The sequence below is a fragment of the Dermacentor silvarum genome, chromosome 1, assembly GCF_013339745.2.
Source record: "Dermacentor silvarum isolate Dsil-2018 chromosome 1, BIME_Dsil_1.4, whole genome shotgun sequence".
Classification (NCBI taxonomy): Eukaryota; Metazoa; Arthropoda; class Arachnida; order Ixodida; family Ixodidae; genus Dermacentor; species Dermacentor silvarum.
This window is the reverse complement of record NC_051154.1, coordinates 56,096,851-56,114,849: the sequence shown is the minus strand read 5'-3', so window position 1 is coordinate 56,114,849 and position 17,999 is coordinate 56,096,851. Positions and strand designations below refer to the sequence as shown.

Genomic DNA, 17,999 nt, shown 5'->3' with positions numbered 1-17,999 from the left:
TGAAACAGAAATACTACAAGCGATTATTCGCTCTTCTGGGACGATAATCCCAGGAAGCAGACCGAACCAACAAAAAATTACCGGAGAGGACTTCATACTGCAAATCCGAGAAGGGATGAATATCATCATCGTCTCCACACCTTCACTGGAGGTGGCGGACGTCATTCGTCGAATAACATGCATGGAGCTGCGAGGCAAACAACAGCCCTTCAACGTGTACGTAGCGGATCCAGATGATAGCTACAAAGGGGTGGTGCACAGATTCCCAGCACACACCGAATCAGCAGATCTCCAGCAACACCTTTCGAGTCGGGACCCAAGGAGTGACCATTGAAAGGGCCCGAATGCTTGGAAGTTCAAACGCTTGGAAGTTCAAACGCTGCTCTCCTCACCTTCTTGGGCAGCACGCGCGCCAAATGCGTGTACTACATGGGAGTAGAAATGCGGTGTACGGAGTACAGGCCGACAGTCCAAATGTGCCTGGAGTGCATGCAAGAGGGACACCGCTCGGACGTGTGTCTGAACCCGAAAAACATATGCCGGGGCTGCGGACTCGAAAATCCACCCCCACAAGGACATGAATGTGATGTGAAGTGCGCTGTGTGCAGGGCGGCGGGGCACGAGACCCGTCGGTGCCCGAACAAACTGGTTGCCGCCAAGCGCGGGAAGACGACTCGCCAGTCTCGATCGCGGGAGCGGTCAGAACAGAGGACCAAAAAGGCACCGGGGCGCTGGTTCGAGTCGACGGAGGAGGAGGACTTCTATCGACGCCGATCTAGATCCAGATCGCCACAAGGAAGCACAGCGAAGAGTAATATCTCTTCGAGGGACCCCTCCAGCTCCAGGGCTTCGCAGCGGTCGAATTCACCACTGCCTAAAAAACAGCAGGTGAGCTGGGCGAGGGTTGTTTCTCCCACTGCTCCAAAACAAAACACTGGCGAAAATGATAAACACATTCAGAAAATGGAAAAGCAAAACGCGCAACTTAGAGAAGCAGATGTCAGAGTTAGAGGCGCGACTAAATAACAAAATACAACAGCTGGAAACGCCGCGTCAGACTAAAGAAATAGTCGAAACGGACTCCGCACCGTCTCCGACAACCTCAATCTCAAATAATGTACAGACAACAACAGTGCAAATCCAAACAATGATAATGGAAAATCTAAAAATATTCATGCACGAAATGACGTTAGTCAATCAAAAACTAATGGAATTTCAGCAGCTATTCACGAACGATTTTGTAAAACATAAGGTATTTGTGGCAGAACAACTTAAGGCAGTCACGAAGGCTGTTCCAACCAAAAAATGCCCAATTGCGATTGGAGCGGGTTCGGCAAAAGCTAAAATAAGCCACTGCATAACAGAATCCGATGGCTCGGACACGGAAACGTCACGGGCATAAAACAAGAGTGGGCAACATGGCTAATCAAACTAAGAAACCACAACAAATAACAAATTCAGAACAACTGGAGATCTGGCACTGGAACTGCCGCTCCTTCTCCAGGAAAGCGGCAGCGATCGACAGTTTATCAAAAACTTCGAAATCGCTCCGGACGTGATATGTCTGCAGGAGGTCGGAGCCAAGCCGGCCAAAATGCAAGGATACTACACCCTGAGCGATCCCCAAAATTCGAAGGTCGCCACGCTGGTGAGCAAGTCTATAAACGCTCAATAAACACTTCCACAAATTGAGGGAGATACTCATTCCATAGTTATCAGTGTGATGCCAAAGAAACAAAGTAAGGCACACACAATAATCACAAACTTGTACAGTCCTCCCAAAAGCAAAGGGGACGATCTACCACAAATTCTCTCGGTAACAAAAGATTTAATGGGCACCAGGGATAAGGCGGTGATAGTGGGGGACTTTAACGCACCCCATATACTATGGGGATACGCGAAAACATCGCCCAAAGGGTTCCTACTCGAGCGTACCGCCACAGCCTTGTGCTTACGGGCAATCAATCAAATTGGCAAACCGACGCGCACGGGTAACAGCGTCAGCAGAGACACACGGCGCCCGACTGTGCATATACAACTAATGTCAGAGATGTACAATGAGTTTCCCTCAACGAAAACCTGGGAAGCGATTGTGACATAATCAGAATAGCGCTCTCCACACCAAACATACGGAGAACAATAGGAACCACCAAGTTAACCGATTGGCCTCGTTATAGAAAACTCCAGAGGGCACTGGAGGATTCAGATACCGCCCCGACCAACATGCGGGAATGGCCTGAATCCCTTCAACAAGTGCATGGGGACACCACCAAAGCCATAGAGCGCACAGCGGAGGCACCGGTGATAGACTCTCACCTAGTCAGCCTATGGGAAGAGAGGCGGAAACTCGTCAAGAGGTGGAAAAGACAGCACCTAAACAAACACCTAAGACAACGCATCGCTCTGTTGGCAGAGCAAGCCCAAGGCCATGCCAACGAGCTAGCTAAAAACGAGTGGGCGGCGTTCTGCGGAAACCTATCAGGGATACTGGGAACGACCAGTATGTGGCGAATACTCCTGAGTATGCTAGACCCAATGAGCAACCGTACTAAGAATAACAAGAAGCTCCAAATTATAGCAGACAACTTTGAGGGTACAGACCAAGAACTAGTCGACGTCCTTCAGAACAAATACATAGGACCCTCACCCGCGGCGGGATCGCCCTACACGGTGAGACCATACGCGGGAGAGGCCAACCCTAAATTAGACGAAGAAATAACGTACGCGGAGGGGTACGATGCGGCACAAGCCGCAGTTAAAAACTCGGCACCGGGCCCAGACACGATCACAAATTCAATGATTCGAAACATGGATTCGGTGGCCCTAGCGAAAATAACAAAGGCTTTCAATAGCGAGTACTGGGCCAAGGGAGATTTGCCCCAAGAATGGAAATTGGCTAAAATAATCATGATCCCCAAACCAAAAAAGAATCCCTCGATCGATACACTCCGGCTGGTATCGCTCACATCCTGCCTCGGTAAGCTGTATGAGAGGGTGATCCACAGCAGACTACAGCGATACCTGGAAGAGCGGAGCTGGTTCCCAGACTCTATGATAGGATTTCGCACATGTTTATCGTGTCAAGACGCGTTCCTCCTACTTAGGGACTAAATTCTAACCAATATGCCGTACGGTGACGAGAGACTAGTCCTAGCACTAGACCTCAAAGGAGCCTTCGACAATGTCTCTCACGGCGCAATACTCGAGGAACTCGAACTCTCGGGTTGTGGTCAGCGCACCTACAATTACATAAGGGCGTTTCTTTCCAACCGCGAGGCCAGCATCAGTATTGGCCAAATCACATCGAAGATATTTAAAATGCCGAGCAAAGGAACCCCTCAAGGAGCGATATCTTCTCTGGTCTTCAACATGGCGATGTGTCGCCTCGCGCGCGATCTCGATCGGATACCCGACCTAGGTTACACGCTTTACGCAGACGATATCACGCTGTGGGCAACCAGAGGTTCCCCAGGGGATAAAGAATACACGCTCCAAACCGCGGTATTAGCGGTGGAGAAATTTTCCCGAACGAGCGGGCTGAAGTGCGCACCAGAAAAATCCGAGGTCATCCGGATACACGCGAAAGGCTACAAATCCAGAGGGTCGATTAACATTGTGGTTGAGGGCCAAATGGTCCGAGAGGTACCTACGATGCGAGTCCTGGGTTTGTGGCTTCAGAACGAAGGGAGAGCAGCACAGACGCTCAAAACCATCAAATCCGCAACCCACAACATAGCCCAAATGATACGTCGAGTGACGTATAGAAAGGTGGGAATCCGAGAAATCGATACCCTAAGGCTCGTATAGGCCTTAGTGATTAGTCGAATCACATATGGCTTGCCCTACCAAATCCTGAACAGGGAAGAGGAGAGGCAGGCCAACACGATAATTCGAACAGCTTTCAAGGTGGCTCTGGGCCTGCCTAAATCTACCTCCACGAAGTGCATGCTAGCTTTGGGAGTACACAATACTTTCGACGAACTGAGGCAGGCCACTCTGATGCGACAGAGGGAGCGCCTCAGCTTCACAAAAACTGGTAGGGCAATATTGGCACGACTATCCCAGCATACACGATTTATCTCGCCGAACAGGCCGTACCTCTCTCTCCTTCGGTGAGATCCAAAATTATAGTAGCTCCAATTCCCAAGAATATGCATCCCGAGTACAACAAGGAAAGGCGCAAAGCACGCGCACAACATATTCAATCGATGTACTACAACAACGCTATGTACAATACGTACTACACGGACGCAGGTGCGTATGCAGAGGCTACCGGGCAGCGCTACCAAAGGAGGTACGCCCTGGCAGTCGTGAACGCGATCAGCCAGCAGCAAATTACCGCCTTGACCACGGCGGGCTCCCCCACTTCAGCCGAAATGTTAGCAGTGGCGATCGCGCTCGCTCATGCGGAGCGTTCGGAAAGGGACTCGGTCGTGGTCACTGACTCCCGGGAGACATGTTAAATGTTTCTTAAGGGGCACGTGATTGCGGCTAGCCTCTCGATAATCCCCAAATCGTTCAACCACCACCATCACCTACTCTGGTGCCCGGGACATGCTGGGCCCAGTACAGGGGAACGAACAGGCCAACGCCTTAGCTCGAGCATCTACTAAGTGAGCGATGGCATCCTCTTCGAACCCCAACCCCTCACACTATCCCTCACAAAATCCCATCAATTTAAATGTCAACGACATCCTTGCTTATCAGCGCGGAGTCCGCAGAAAATACCCGCCGCCTCACCCACAACATAGCGGGGAAGAGGCCGCCGATTGGCGCAAAATACAGACCGGGGTATTCCCCCATCTAAAACTGCTAAACGCCATGTATCCCACCCGCTATGCCCTTGGTGCGGTGGCATACCTACACTAATACATGTAACCTGGGAGTGTACTAAGCACCCTCATAGGCCAACTATTAATATCTCAATGGAGCAGTGGGAGGCACAGCTCGCTCGTTCCGACTTGGCAGGACAAAAGTCCTTAATTAGCCAGGTCAGGCAGGCGGCAGAGGCCAGTGGGGCCCTGGACTGAGGGGCTCCGACCACCGCTATACATAAAATATTTTCCAGCCAAATAAAGTTTCTATATATATACACTACGTTCCGAGTGCATGTGACAAAAGGTTCCTTATGTGCAGTAGCGCAAGCTGGCTTCCGCTTCCTCGTAGGACAGCTCAGCCCACTCAAACTCAAAAGTTTGTTAGGTGCTGTAAAAACAATGTTTACACCGTTGCCCTACCAATGTTTACACCGTTGCCCTACCAATGTTTACACCGTTGACCGCTGCCCTACCTTTTTTAGGTTGTGGGAAACCTTATGAAAGTAGGGAATTACAGCCACCTTTTGTTTGTCCCTTAGTTCTTTCTTCCTTCTTTCGTCATCCGCTTTCTGCTCTTCACTCGGGCGTGAAGTTGCTTTCCTTCGACGATGCAGGCTTCAGCAACCGAGATAATGATGTGTCTCAGATAGTTCGCTCCTTCCAAACGAGCCACCTGCTAAGTCCTTCATCCAGCATGTGGGTACAAGACTTGGAAAGAGCTCATGACAAGAAAGAATGTACAATACTTCTTTTTATGAGTTTTGAGTGGGCAAAACCGTACCTTAAGGGCAGCTTGTTTGCTCTGGGCTCATACACCCAACGCACGTGTAAAGCTTTGAAATGCAAACGCAAATCTAAAAACCTGATATTGCCCTGCGCAGGAAATTCAGTGCTGAACGTAAGTGGCCTATAATACCCATTGAACGCAGCAAGAATGCTATCACCAGCAGGGTTTGAACAATCTAAACAGCAGTCTACATGAGAGCTGGCCGCTGGATCAACACGTGATCTATCTACAAAAACCAAAAAATCATCTACATATCTAAAAACCTTTACAACGCCCAAGTCCCCCAGCTGCGCAGAAATATCTTTGTCACAACGAGCTAAAAACAAATCACTTAACAGGGGGCTATGCAAGAGCTTATGCAAAACACCCTGCTTTTGCAGGTAAATGTTATTGTCAAATTCAGTGTCAATTCCTTTTCGTGTCATTGTCTCCGAATCGGGGACGTGGCAGAAGTGCGTCGCGGAATTCCTGCAAACTAACCTGAGACTCCTCGAGGTGGTGGATCCGTTCCAAACCAAAGATTCTTCAGCTGTAATTGATGACAGTGAGAGTTTAACTGCATTCTCGGTCGACATAAAACATTTGTACTATTCTTTGCCTCATGAAGGTTTGCTCTCCAGCGCAGAGGCGGCAATAGAGGAGCACAGCACTGTCCTTTTTTCTAACACTTGAGGTGTTAGTGGGCAAAGGTTTTTAGAGCTTTTATCATTTTATTTTAGGTCCACCTTCGTTGAATTTGACAATAACATTTACCTGCAAAAGCAGGGTGTTTTGCATAGGCTCTTGTATAGCCCCTATATTGTGACGCGAAGTGATGCGAAGGAACCATGCTACCCTCTCTTAAAGCAAACTTAAAGCAAACAAGATGACGAGGGAAATTGTTGAAGCAGCAGAGATAGCTCGAGGAGGTGATGATTGTGTTGGCACGCTGTCTATTCTTTTATCCAAGAAAGAGCTTGAACTTTTTGGCATTATGCGTGCGATGCTCTTACCATTGAGCTACTGCGGAGCCGTTTTCCCATCCACTTTCTAGGGTATTTATGCTTTACAACTAGAACTATATATATTTAGACTCGTCACTCGAGACAAAGTGCCTCGAGTACTTTGCCTCGAAGGACGAGTCGCGCGGAAATTCTGCGTGTATTGGCGGGCTCCTTTCACGTTCGGAAAAACACATTTATGTGGCACATACGGAGCAACGGAGAGCTGTATCGGTAGTTTTTCACGTCGCTCTACAATTTCCTCAGTGACACTTTGATAATTAGGGCAGTACTTCTCAAGTTAGATAATTAATTACAATTAACTAATTAAATCTTAGCAACGAAAAAATGGCTGGTGGCTACTCCACTGCACTGGAAACAATATGCACTAGGTTTGCTTCGCGTAACGCCGTTCCTCTTTTTTTTAAATCGTGCTGCGTGATAGCTAGGACACCCTGTATATACAGTCGAATCTCGATAATTCGAACTCGAAGGGGCCCGAAAATTTGTTCGAATTAAAGGAAGATCGGATTAAAAGAAGGACTTATTCTTGAAGTATTTGTGCATCATAAGATGATGCACGAACGTTGCGAGTCGTGAAATGTCGCGGCACGCAAGCACACAGCGAGCGAGGACCACGAAACTGCCCACGCTGGCCAACACTCGCTTCCCGATAATGGCAGAAAACGAAACTTCAGGAAGCAGGCTAAGGTGGCAGTGGCTTCAATGGCTCCCCTCGCCCTCCCTCACCTATGACTGTCTCCGTGCGCGCCCACTGCCGGCCCGGCGCCAGCTTAGCCCTCTTCTCGAAGTTTCGTTTTCTGCCGTTATTGGGAAGCGAGCGTTGGCCGGCGGGAGCAGTATCGTTGGCCGGACTGGGCCTCTGGTGCTGCTTCCCTCTGTGCCGCAGTCGCTGTGTTCAAGGTGAACTTGGACCAGAAAATAGAGGAAGCAGAAAGGTGAAGGGTTCACTGCAAATTTCTCTGTGTGGTTGAGACGTAGGCACGTACCACATGTTCCGGCGTGACGCAGAAATGGCTACCTTGCCGTTTGAGAGAAGGTGAAATTTCCACCGCATTTTTTTTCCCTCTTTCTTTTTTCTTTCTTTGTTCCTTTCTTTTTTTCTTCGCATGTGGCGTTGGGGGTCTTTCCTAAGCTTTTGCTCTATGGTGGGGTCGGAGGCACTACCAGGTGATTTGACACGCTGCTGACAGCATTGTCAGGGCGGTATGTTCGAATTAAGCGTCGTAAATGCTTGCATGTTCGAATTACCAGGCGTTTTTTCCAATTGGAATACGCATAACTTTGATGGGACCACAGCGTCAGTTCAAATAAACTGGAAGTTCGAATTAAGCTTGTTGGAATTAACGAGATTCGACTGTATATATATATATATATATATATATATATATATATATATATATATATATATATATATACATATATATACAGTATAGACCACTTATAACGTAACCGCTTATAGTGCAGGACCGGATATAGTGCGGTCTTTTCAGACTCCTGTTAATTTTCCCATAGCACTCCATGTATACACGTATCGCTTATAGTGCTGTTGCGGGAAACGAAATACCGGTTACAGTGCAGCTGCCTGGGAGTACCGAAGTCAGCGGAGACGGCGAACGCTCCCCTTAAACGGGCGCCCCAAGGAGTGCTCGAGGAAGAAAGAGAGACGAAGTGGAGGAGAAGGGCACGTGGTGCGAATGAACAGCCAGTGAGGCTGAAACCAGAATCTTGAGTGCGAGTCGTGAAATATCATGGCGCGCATAGCGAGCGAGGGCAATGAAACTGCTAACGCCGGCCAACACTCGCTTCACGATAACGGCAGTAAACGAAACTTCAGGGAGCGGGCGGCACCGGCACGGCACGGCGAAGGGCGCAGGCGGAGACCGTGGAATGTGAGGGAGGAGGGCAACAGGGAAGCAGATTTCGCCTCGGCAGCTCCGCCGCTTCGGTGGCTCCCCTCGCCCTCCCTCGTAGCTCCATCACTTTCGACACTCACCGTGCGCCCCCCGCCGCCGTGTAGGCGCCGCCGCTCCAGCCGGCCCGGCGCCAGCCGGCCCGGCGCCAGCTCCCTGAAGTTTCGTTTTCTGCCGTTATCGGGAAGCGGGTGTTTGCCGGCGTTAGGCAGTTTCGATGGCCGGCCTGGGACAGCGCTGCTGCTTCCCTCTGCGCCGTAGCCACAGGGTGCAAGGTCAACATGTGACTAGAAAGTACAGGAAGCATAAAAGAGAAAGAAGGGTTCCCTGCCATTTTCTACGCGCGGCTACGGTAGCGTGGCTGAGACGTCAGCACTTACACGCATGTTCCGGCGCAATGCAGAATCGGCGACCTTGCTATTTGAGGGAGGGTGAAATTTCCGCCGCGTTTTTCTTTCTTTCGTTTCTTTTTTTTTTGTTGTTGTTTTGTTCGCGCGTGACATTGAGTGTTCTCTCCTACGCTTTTACTCTATGGCGGTGCCGGAGCAATGCCGGTCGGAGGCGCCGCCGCGTGATTTGGTTCGAATTAACGAGATTCAACTGTAATTTGAATGCAAACGTTCTAGCCGCATTCCTCGACTGTCGCATATGCGTAGTGGCTCGGTGCACATGTTTTGCATATGTGTGGGCCTTGAAAATTGTTGCTTTGGTTATAGTGCGGTACCGCTTATAGTGCGGATATTCGCGACTCCAGTGACTTACGTTATAAGCGGTCTACACTGTATAATACTGACTGTGCCACGTTAGTTGTTATGTCTGAGTGTGCCAGCAAGACTTAATAGTGTAAAATTTATCACTGCAGTTGAATGGTGCCTCATACATTTGTCATTGCCAAGAACTGCGCAAGAACTATGTTGCTGCCATTTGGCACTAATCTTTGTAGTTTTTTTAAGAGACCGATGTTGCTAGCTTTATTAAAGTAAGCTGTGCAAACTCAGCTCAGCTGCCTCAGCTAGCTGGCAGTGAGTAGCATGCGTGGCTCTTTTCGCACAAAAACATCTGTCAAACCCAGATCTAGGTCTTTCTGTTAAACAAAGGAAGTTTCTTTTGGATGCTGGCACAGGCTTATCTGACAGGAATCCAAGCTGTCCATGAAACAATACTTCGCACCCAGCGAAGCATTCTGTGCCAGGCGAGCAAGCAACCCTCTCTGTCACCAGCTAAATAAACTAAAGGTAGCGACATTCCTCTTCTGTTGGCCTCTCCTTCTCATCGCACACGCCTTCCCTTAGTGCTCACCCTCTCAATTTGTTCATTTTGATTGTGGCGATCGCATTGCGCAGCACGGCAATTGTCACAATTGCTGGATCCACGATCACCGCGACCCTGGGGTTGTGGATCATGATCAAGTGCAACTGACATGGCGGCCGGCAGCGCGCAGACGCTCATGCACTTGTTTTTGCGGAAACGGCACGAGCGTAACCATGCCACTCCGCTCACCAATAGGGAAACGTGAATAAGCCCCTGACCTCCTAACCTGCCCTTGTTTGCTGGCTCAGGCACCAAGATAAAAGAATGTTGCTGCCTTTAGTTTTATTCAGGGGACTTAATCGCGCCAAGCGGGCGAGTGACCCTTTTCATCGGCATGCCCTTTTCCTCCTAAGCTATGCCTGTGCATTATCAGACAGCGCTGTGGTGGAACTAGTTCGCAACGGAACAGACAAATGTTGTTCTGCATTGCTGGCTACGTGCTCGGCACGCCCAAAGTCGCCCAAACCAAGACATTCCCTCCTTTGCGTAACTTTCGCAAGGGAGGCAGTCGCGACCGAGCAATTTGATCCCACTCTGGCTCGAATCGAAAGTGCGCTGTGTGACACCCGTATTGGACTACAGCGAAGTTGTGCTATTTGAGCTCTACTTTTTTAGCTCTTATGGAGTAGTTGCTTTTATCGAATTACCACTTATATTGATTTTTTTCACCATCCTGTTTGTTATAACGAGGGTTTACTGTACTTTGTTCTTCTTTGGAAACACTGTTTATTTGTTCAGAGAGTAAGCAAACACAGTTGACCAGCTATTGTGGGGAAGGAAAAATATGGTGGGCACAACTTTTTTGTTTTACCACAAAATGTAAGAAATGAGACAAAGATCCTAATGTGAGGAATCGGTCCGAGGCAAGGAGAGCCCATCATGGCAATGCTAGCATCTAAAGTGTCCCTTCATGACATACATGCACTTAACTACAATATGGATTAATTCATAATATATTGCAAATCGGAATTAAGAACTTTGTGCACATAAGCAGTGAAGAAGCTGATATGTGATTGAAGAATTTTTCAAGAATGAAAACTGAAGAACAGGAACTGTGCTTCTTAAAGCTAATGTTGACTTATAAATGGGGGTTCAGGGTCATTGCTGCCTTTTGCTTTAGTTGTGCACATGGTGCAGCTTTGATTTCAAAAGTGCTAGTTGTGCTATGTTACCTTCTTTCATGCAGTCGGCGAGTGGCAGAGATTAAGCGAACTAAGTTCTTTTTGGAGCCATGTCTTCGCTTCTGGTATTTCAGGGTGCTGATTTGATTTGTTGCCATTTAACAGAACCAAAGAGTGCCTGCAGACATGGTGTTGTTACGAACAACAGAAAAAAGTGGCTCCTGTTTCATCCGAACGGACCAACTTGATGGAGAAACCGATTGGAAGCTGAGAGTTGCTGTTGACACAACACAGCGCCTGCCGAGCATGGAGGTAGATAACTGATTGTATACCCCTTTTGCATGTGTGTCGTGTTGTCTGACGATGGTATAATATTTCATCGTTGTAAATTTTACAGGAATTGCTGGAGATTGAGGCGTGTGTTTATGCTGAAGAACCCAAGAAGGATATTCATTCATTCATAGGGAAATTTACACGGGTATGTAACCACTGCTTTTATTTAAAAAAAAATTATAAAAGGAACGAAAGTTTTTGAGAAAGTTTTTGAGATAGCATAGCACAACTACATAATTCAGCTTTTTATTGCCAGTGCCTGACTTCATAGCCAGGCACTTATGGTTTATAGTAATACTTATGTTGTTCTTTTTTATTGCGATAGCAGTTGTATGGACACTCCAGGCACATTTCTGCTGTTTGCGTCGCTGTGATGTTCCCTGTAAAGTCCAAGTGCGATAACAGCGTTGCCAGACGCCGTATGCTGTATGTGTGAGTGAAAGTGTGCGGGGGTGAGTCAGCGATGGTGGTTCAATCAGGAAAGTGGGGAAGTAGCGTGCTGTCTTCCTCCATCGCATGCAAGGCTCCGGGTGAGGGAGGGGGGGAAGGGGGGTTCTACTTGCGTGGCGCAGGCCATATCTTGAAAGCGATCTGTGATGGGAGCAGAGTGCACTGGGTGCGGATAGCTTCATGTGCACTGTGTTCTCACCACTTAGTTCGCGTTAATGTGAGAGGCAGCACGAAGATCAATTCGCTCGCTGCTGCTGCTGCTGCTGCAGCTGCACTTTTTCACTCCAGCGATTTGACAGCGAGTGTGTGCGGTCATCGAGTGATATGTGTTCATGTTTGCTTGTGCGCGCGTGACACTATGCTTGTTAATTTAGTTAGTAAGCAAATGTTTAGAAGTTTAGACTGCCGAAAAACCACTTATCCTTACTTTGCATAGCTGTCTACTAATTTGCTATCGCAATCGATGCTTCGCCTTTCGGGCGAAACTGCGACTTGTTTTTCTACTTTCATTGGTCACTTTGTAGTGCCTCTCGCTTTTGAGTATATCATTAGCTATATTTAAAAAGTACCTTTTCTTCTTGTTTTGTTTAGCATGATGGTGATGGTGCTGAAGATCCCCTGAACATTGAAAACACACTATGGGCCAACACAGTTGTTGCATCTGGGACTGCCATTGGCATTGTAATTTACACTGGTCGGGAAACGAGAAGTGTCATGAACAACTCTGAAGCAAGAAGCAAGGTTAGACCTTTGCAAAAAGCCTTTGTCTGGTTTGTACATTTATCTGGCATATTGTGGTAATTTTCTTGTTAATGGCATATCATATCAGTCATTTTTTCTGTCTTTCCTGTGTGGCAGCATTTTTGAATTTCTTTTAATTAGTCTATTAGTATGTGTGTGTTTGATTGCAATGCTATTAATCTGAGGCACATTGTACAAGGGTGGCCCTATAAATCTGATATTCTGTACTAGCACAAAAATGACAGGGCCTAGGCAGGCTTTCTAATAAGCATATAAGGAAAATATGTTCGGTTGTTATATGTTGAAACTCAAAACATACTGTGTTTGCAGCTGTTTTGGCGGAAGTGCGGAGTGCGCATTTAATGCCTGTTTCAGTGGTGCAGTATACTGGAACTATGCTTTCAATTTACATTTTCCACCAGTATTTTTTTTGAGGGTGCATTAGTGGCTTAGCGAGGGGAAGTGAATGGGACTAAAAGAATAGGCACACCTTTTATGCATGCATGAGATAATAGAAGCAAAAGTGATAGTATCAGAATTTAAGTGTGCTGGCGCTGCATGTGTTGTCACAAAAATAAACAATTTTTGAATGCTGTTGAAAGATAGGTACCACATGGAATTTGAATAGGCGCGCATTTATTAGAGTCCAGTCTTCAGTGGCAGTTGTTAGAAGCGCTTCCATGAATACCTGTGTTTCTGCACCATCTGCATCATTTAGCTCTTATGCTTACACTATGCTATGCCAACTCACTCCAAAATCTGTACCCTTTTGGAGTTTCTTCATTTACTGAATGCAAGGTTGCGGGTTTGATTCCCGGCAGGGGTGGCCGCATGCCAATGGGAGTGGAATGCGAATACACTCATTTACCACGCTTTGGGCTCGTGGTAAAGAACCCCAGGTGGTCAAAATTAATTGGGAGCCCTTCACCACGGTATCCCTCATAACGCACTATGCAGAATTGGACGTTAAAACCCACATTTCAATTTTTAACTTTCTTCCTTTCACTGCAGGGACGAGGGCATGACACGTTACTGTCCTGAATAAAAATTGAGTGTGCCCTTTCATATTGGCCCCCTCTGTACATCAGTAGCAATTACGAGAGAGTACATTGAAATTGTTTTCAAGAAGTGATCACTTGCGACATGTAGATGCAAACCTGGCACAGAGTAGACCGCTTATAACATGAGTCGCGAATATTCGCACTATAAGCGGTACCGCACTATAACCAAAACGATTTTATTGTGATAGCAATTATATGGACACTCCAGGCGCATTTCTGCCATCACCGTGAGGTTCCGTATAAAGTCGAAGGGCGATAAAATCGTCGCCACGTGCCGTATGCTGTAGGTGCGAGTGACAGCATGTGAGGGTGAGCAGGTGTTCGCGGCTCAATCTCGCGCATGCAAGGGAGGAAAGCGTGAAGGAAGCGCGCTGTCTTCCGTCACGCACAAGGCTCTGAGGGGGGGGGGGGGGAGGGTAGGGAGGGGTGTTGGCGCATTCTACTTCGGTCGGGCTGAGCAGGCACGCGGGGCCGCCAGGGCCGCTATATTTTAAAAGCCATCTGCGCTGGAGGCACAGTACGCCGTGCGCTGTGTTTTCGTGTGCTAGTTTGCGTTGATGCGAGACGCAGCACGAAGGCCAAATCGCTTGTTGCTGCTGCTGCTGCGCTTCCTCACTATAGCGTTTTGACAGCTGCGGTGGCACCATGCTTGTTAATGCGCAGATAGCCGCGGCAGCGGACGCATTTCGCATGCTTCCGCCCTTGCGTCATTCTGCCCGCTTCATGTGAGGAATGCTGAGATGCGTGGCTATTTTTCGCAGCGTGCGAAAAATATGAACGGAGCTATTCACGTGCCAGCAACGTTGGAGCGTGCCCGACGGCGCCAGACACGCCGGTTGCGTCGTGTCGGAGTATAGACGCCGGTTGTTTGCCACTGTAACTTAGCGGAGCTCAACGTGTGTGCGTGAGTTACGTCGGAGTATATCTGCGGCTTGAGGGTAGCGTTCGCCATCTCGGTTGACTGCCGAACTTCCAGGCAGCCGCACTGTATTTCGTCTCCCGCAACTGCACTTTAAAGGCTGATTCACACTAGGCCGACACGGCACTGATTTTGGTCTGCCGACTGTTGGCGACAGCGTTTTTCTTCCTTTAAACCGTTGGCCACAGTGTTTTCCGCCCTGTAAACTGCTCGTGTCATCAGTCGGCAGACCAAAATTGTTCTTGTGTCGGCACAGTGTGAATCAGTTTAAGCTATACGCGTATACATAGAGTGCTATGGAAAAATTAGTGGGAGTCTGAAAAGACTGTATTATATCCAGTCCTGCACTGTAAGCGGTTACGTTATAAGTCGTCTATATTGTATGTGAATATGTGCCAAGTATGTGCCTGTTGGAACTATTCACCTTGTGGAAAATGTCATGCTGACCATTGATCTTGAGCCACATAAGCCTCTTATATCCAAGCACAGGTGTTCTATTTCTGATTTCTCACAGTGGTACTTTCTGTTGGATAGCAAGATAGCTTCAAGTGGTATAAACAACACTGATGCACAATGCACAATATGTGCAGGGGTCTGTTTCCCGGGGCACCTCAGCCAAAACTTCAAACTCAGAGGCAGCAGGTTCCTTTCAAAGAAATTCTTGGCATTAAGGTTTTGTTTGTTGATCTTATCTTTATATTTAAATGTCTAGTGATTAACAGTTTTGTGCAGGTTACATATAGCATCCAAACAAATTCTTGTGAAAAATATCTGAAGTCTTCTGGGCGTAGCTGCCACTGAAAGAGAAGGTATTAAGACATCTGGCCAGCAGTTTTTGTGAAACAACTAATATTGTGGATGCTGACGCCTCATAAGATTAAATGCATGTGGGCAGTGGCAGCATGGAAAAAAAGGTGGTCTGTACTATCTTTGGTAGTCCAAGATTGAAGTGACGAGTAGGTAGAGTATTAAAATGCAACTATGCTTTTCACAGCTTCTTTCTCCTTTTACTGGCTACATTTAAAGCTGAAATTTGGTGATTGGTGTTTAGAGGAAAAACCTGTGGGTGCTGAAGACAAGCAAATAGGTGCTACACATGATGGGCAGTGGTCATTTGAATGAGTGCGCACTAACATTTTGTATATATTGGGCTACATTTTTAAATCGCAGGTTGGCCTTCTTGACTTGGAAATCAACCAGCTCACAAAGGTTTGCGTGGCTGCTGTTGTGGGTTTGGCCTTGGTCATGATCCTTGTGAAGGTAAATAAAAATTCACCGACAATTACGATACTCCCTAATGCGAAATTTGAGCGCAGCTATATCCGTGTTTTCATTTCGTGGTATATTGAGGCAAAGGACTTGAGAGAGACATGTAGCAGAGCCGGCAATTATCGAAAATCCGATCTGCGGGTCAAGCGCGTCAGCTTTTATACATAACTCGTCGAAGGTTCCACTGTGAGTGCTGGTGCCGCTTGGCTTCCAGAAAGTACTACAAAGTTTGTGTCACACATACAAATTACAAAACAATCACAAACCATGACAATCAAAACAAGCGCGAACAAGACCAAACCAAGCAAACAAAAAAAGCACGAGCGAGAGCTGACGCGAGCAGATGATAGTACGAAATGAGCGGTCCGGCTGAAACCAGATAAGAGTACGCAACAAGAGGTCGGGCGGGTCCGCATGAAACCAGTTTCCCGAGCTCACGTCACTGAAGGAACCGCTCTCATTGGTATCCGCCGTTCGCGGCTCGCTCTGGCTCTTTCATCTTTCACTGTTGTGCTCGTTCGCTCGGTTACGCCATCGCCGACGTTTGCCCCAGGAACGGGCCATCCGATTGTTGGGCAACAGATGCATAACTTTGCATGATGTACATTTGGTCAGTCAGAACAAATGTTGATGTCAAACACAGAGCGGGTGTTGATGCCATGTACATTATGGTCTACTCTTAAATGGGACAGCTAAAGAATACCAGCACCGATTACTACTCTCATTAGACAAGGAGACATCTGCAATGATCTGTTATTAATTTATGTCTACCTAATGCATCATATCATCTGCCAATTTACTTTAGAATATGAAGGTTTCTCAAAGTTATGTATGGTTGAATACCGAATGGTGTTTCCTTTAAAGGGTTCCTCACCAGGCCCCATTGTCAATCTTAGTTATACACTGGAAGTTCCAAAATGGTTTCTAAAGATTGTTTTACCAGAATAATTTTTCAAACCGATTTATTATTGAAGGAGATAAAAGAAATTGAATGCCCTGTTACCATACTGCCAGGAAGTGAGCTCAACTCCCAACATAGACACTCTCTCCCTCTGACTCGAGTAGCGTCCGCAAGCAACATTCCTTCCCCACCTTCTCCCATACATTTCCTTGAGAAGGAGGACGTGCAGCGTTTGGTTTGAAAGTTCAGCTGTTCTGCGGGCACATAGCGCTGTAATACTTCGCAGACACGATCGTCAGTGTGTGAAGTATGCACTGTGCTTGTCTGTTTAAAATGGCCAAATTTGGCGAGGAGCCTTTAGAGAGTTGACTGTACAGTACTTTACTGAATACCTTTTTTTGCGCGGTTTAATGGCATTCAGAGAAAGCAGTATTCTGATTTCGTTAGGCACATTTTTTTATCATACCTAAGCGGCAAAGCTCTTTAAAAGTTCCAAATAAATGCTGCGTGTCGTTTTCCATTTCCTGTCTTAGTGTATTTTTATGTCCACTGCTGTGTACCATGCAGTTAATATATAGTTTTGCATCATTGGTATAATTTGGCTTACCTTGACTACACTGCAAAGTAACAATGAATGTAGCGTTCATAGATTATAAAAAGGTGTTTGATTTAGTAGAAATACTAGCTGTGATGGAGGCATTACGTAGTAAAGGGGTAGAAGTATACATGAATATCCACAGCTACCATAATTCTTCAGAAGAAAAACAAGAATACAAATTAAAAACGGTGTCAGGCACACAACCTCTCCAGTGCTATTTGCTGCATGCTTGGAAGATGTATTCAAAGTGCTAGATTGGGAAGGTTTAGGTGGGAGGGTCAACGGTGAATATCCCGGCAACCTGCAGTTTGCTGATGACATTGTCCTGTGCAGCAACACTGGAGAGGACTTACAACAAATGAGTGAAGACCTTCACTGGCAAAGTCTATGAGTAGGTTTGAGGATTAATATTGCTACAAGCACGGGGAAAAGGGGTTTATTTAGGTGAAACAAAATGCAAAAAAAAAACTAAGGTTGTGTTCACCAGACTGGCAAGGGAAAAAAGGTTCATGATCGATGGTCAGCCTCATGAAGCTGTGGAGGAGTATGTAGCCAAGTAGTCACAGGGTGCCCATATCGCGGGAAGGAAATTTTCAGATAAATAAAAATGAATTGGAGTGCTTATAACAGGCGCTATGGCAGAGGGCAAACACGCATAGATGATGCCTTCATTCTGTGGTGCACAATGGCACCGAATGGTGCCATCTATGGCAGATGTAAATTAATATAGGAAAAATGAAACACGTTTCCTTTTCTACTCGCACTTACACGCCCGTA

The 17,999-nt window shown here is 47.1% G+C and overlaps 1 protein-coding gene across 5 annotated transcripts in view; it reads left to right on the top strand.

Moving 5' to 3' along the window:
• LOC119463630 (probable phospholipid-transporting ATPase IIB) overlaps positions 1-17,999 on the top strand; it is an 85,443-nt gene that overhangs the window by 22,947 nt on the left and 44,497 nt on the right. For all 5 annotated transcript variants that reach the window (XM_037724464.2, XM_037724455.2, XM_037724459.2 and 2 more), the window contains 4 exons: positions 11,116-11,262; positions 11,348-11,428; positions 12,325-12,474; positions 15,625-15,714. In XM_037724464.2, the coding sequence (XP_037580392.1) occupies positions 11,116-11,262; positions 11,348-11,428; positions 12,325-12,474; positions 15,625-15,714 (468 nt within the window). The remainder of the gene's footprint in view (positions 1-11,115; positions 11,263-11,347; positions 11,429-12,324; positions 12,475-15,624; positions 15,715-17,999) is intronic.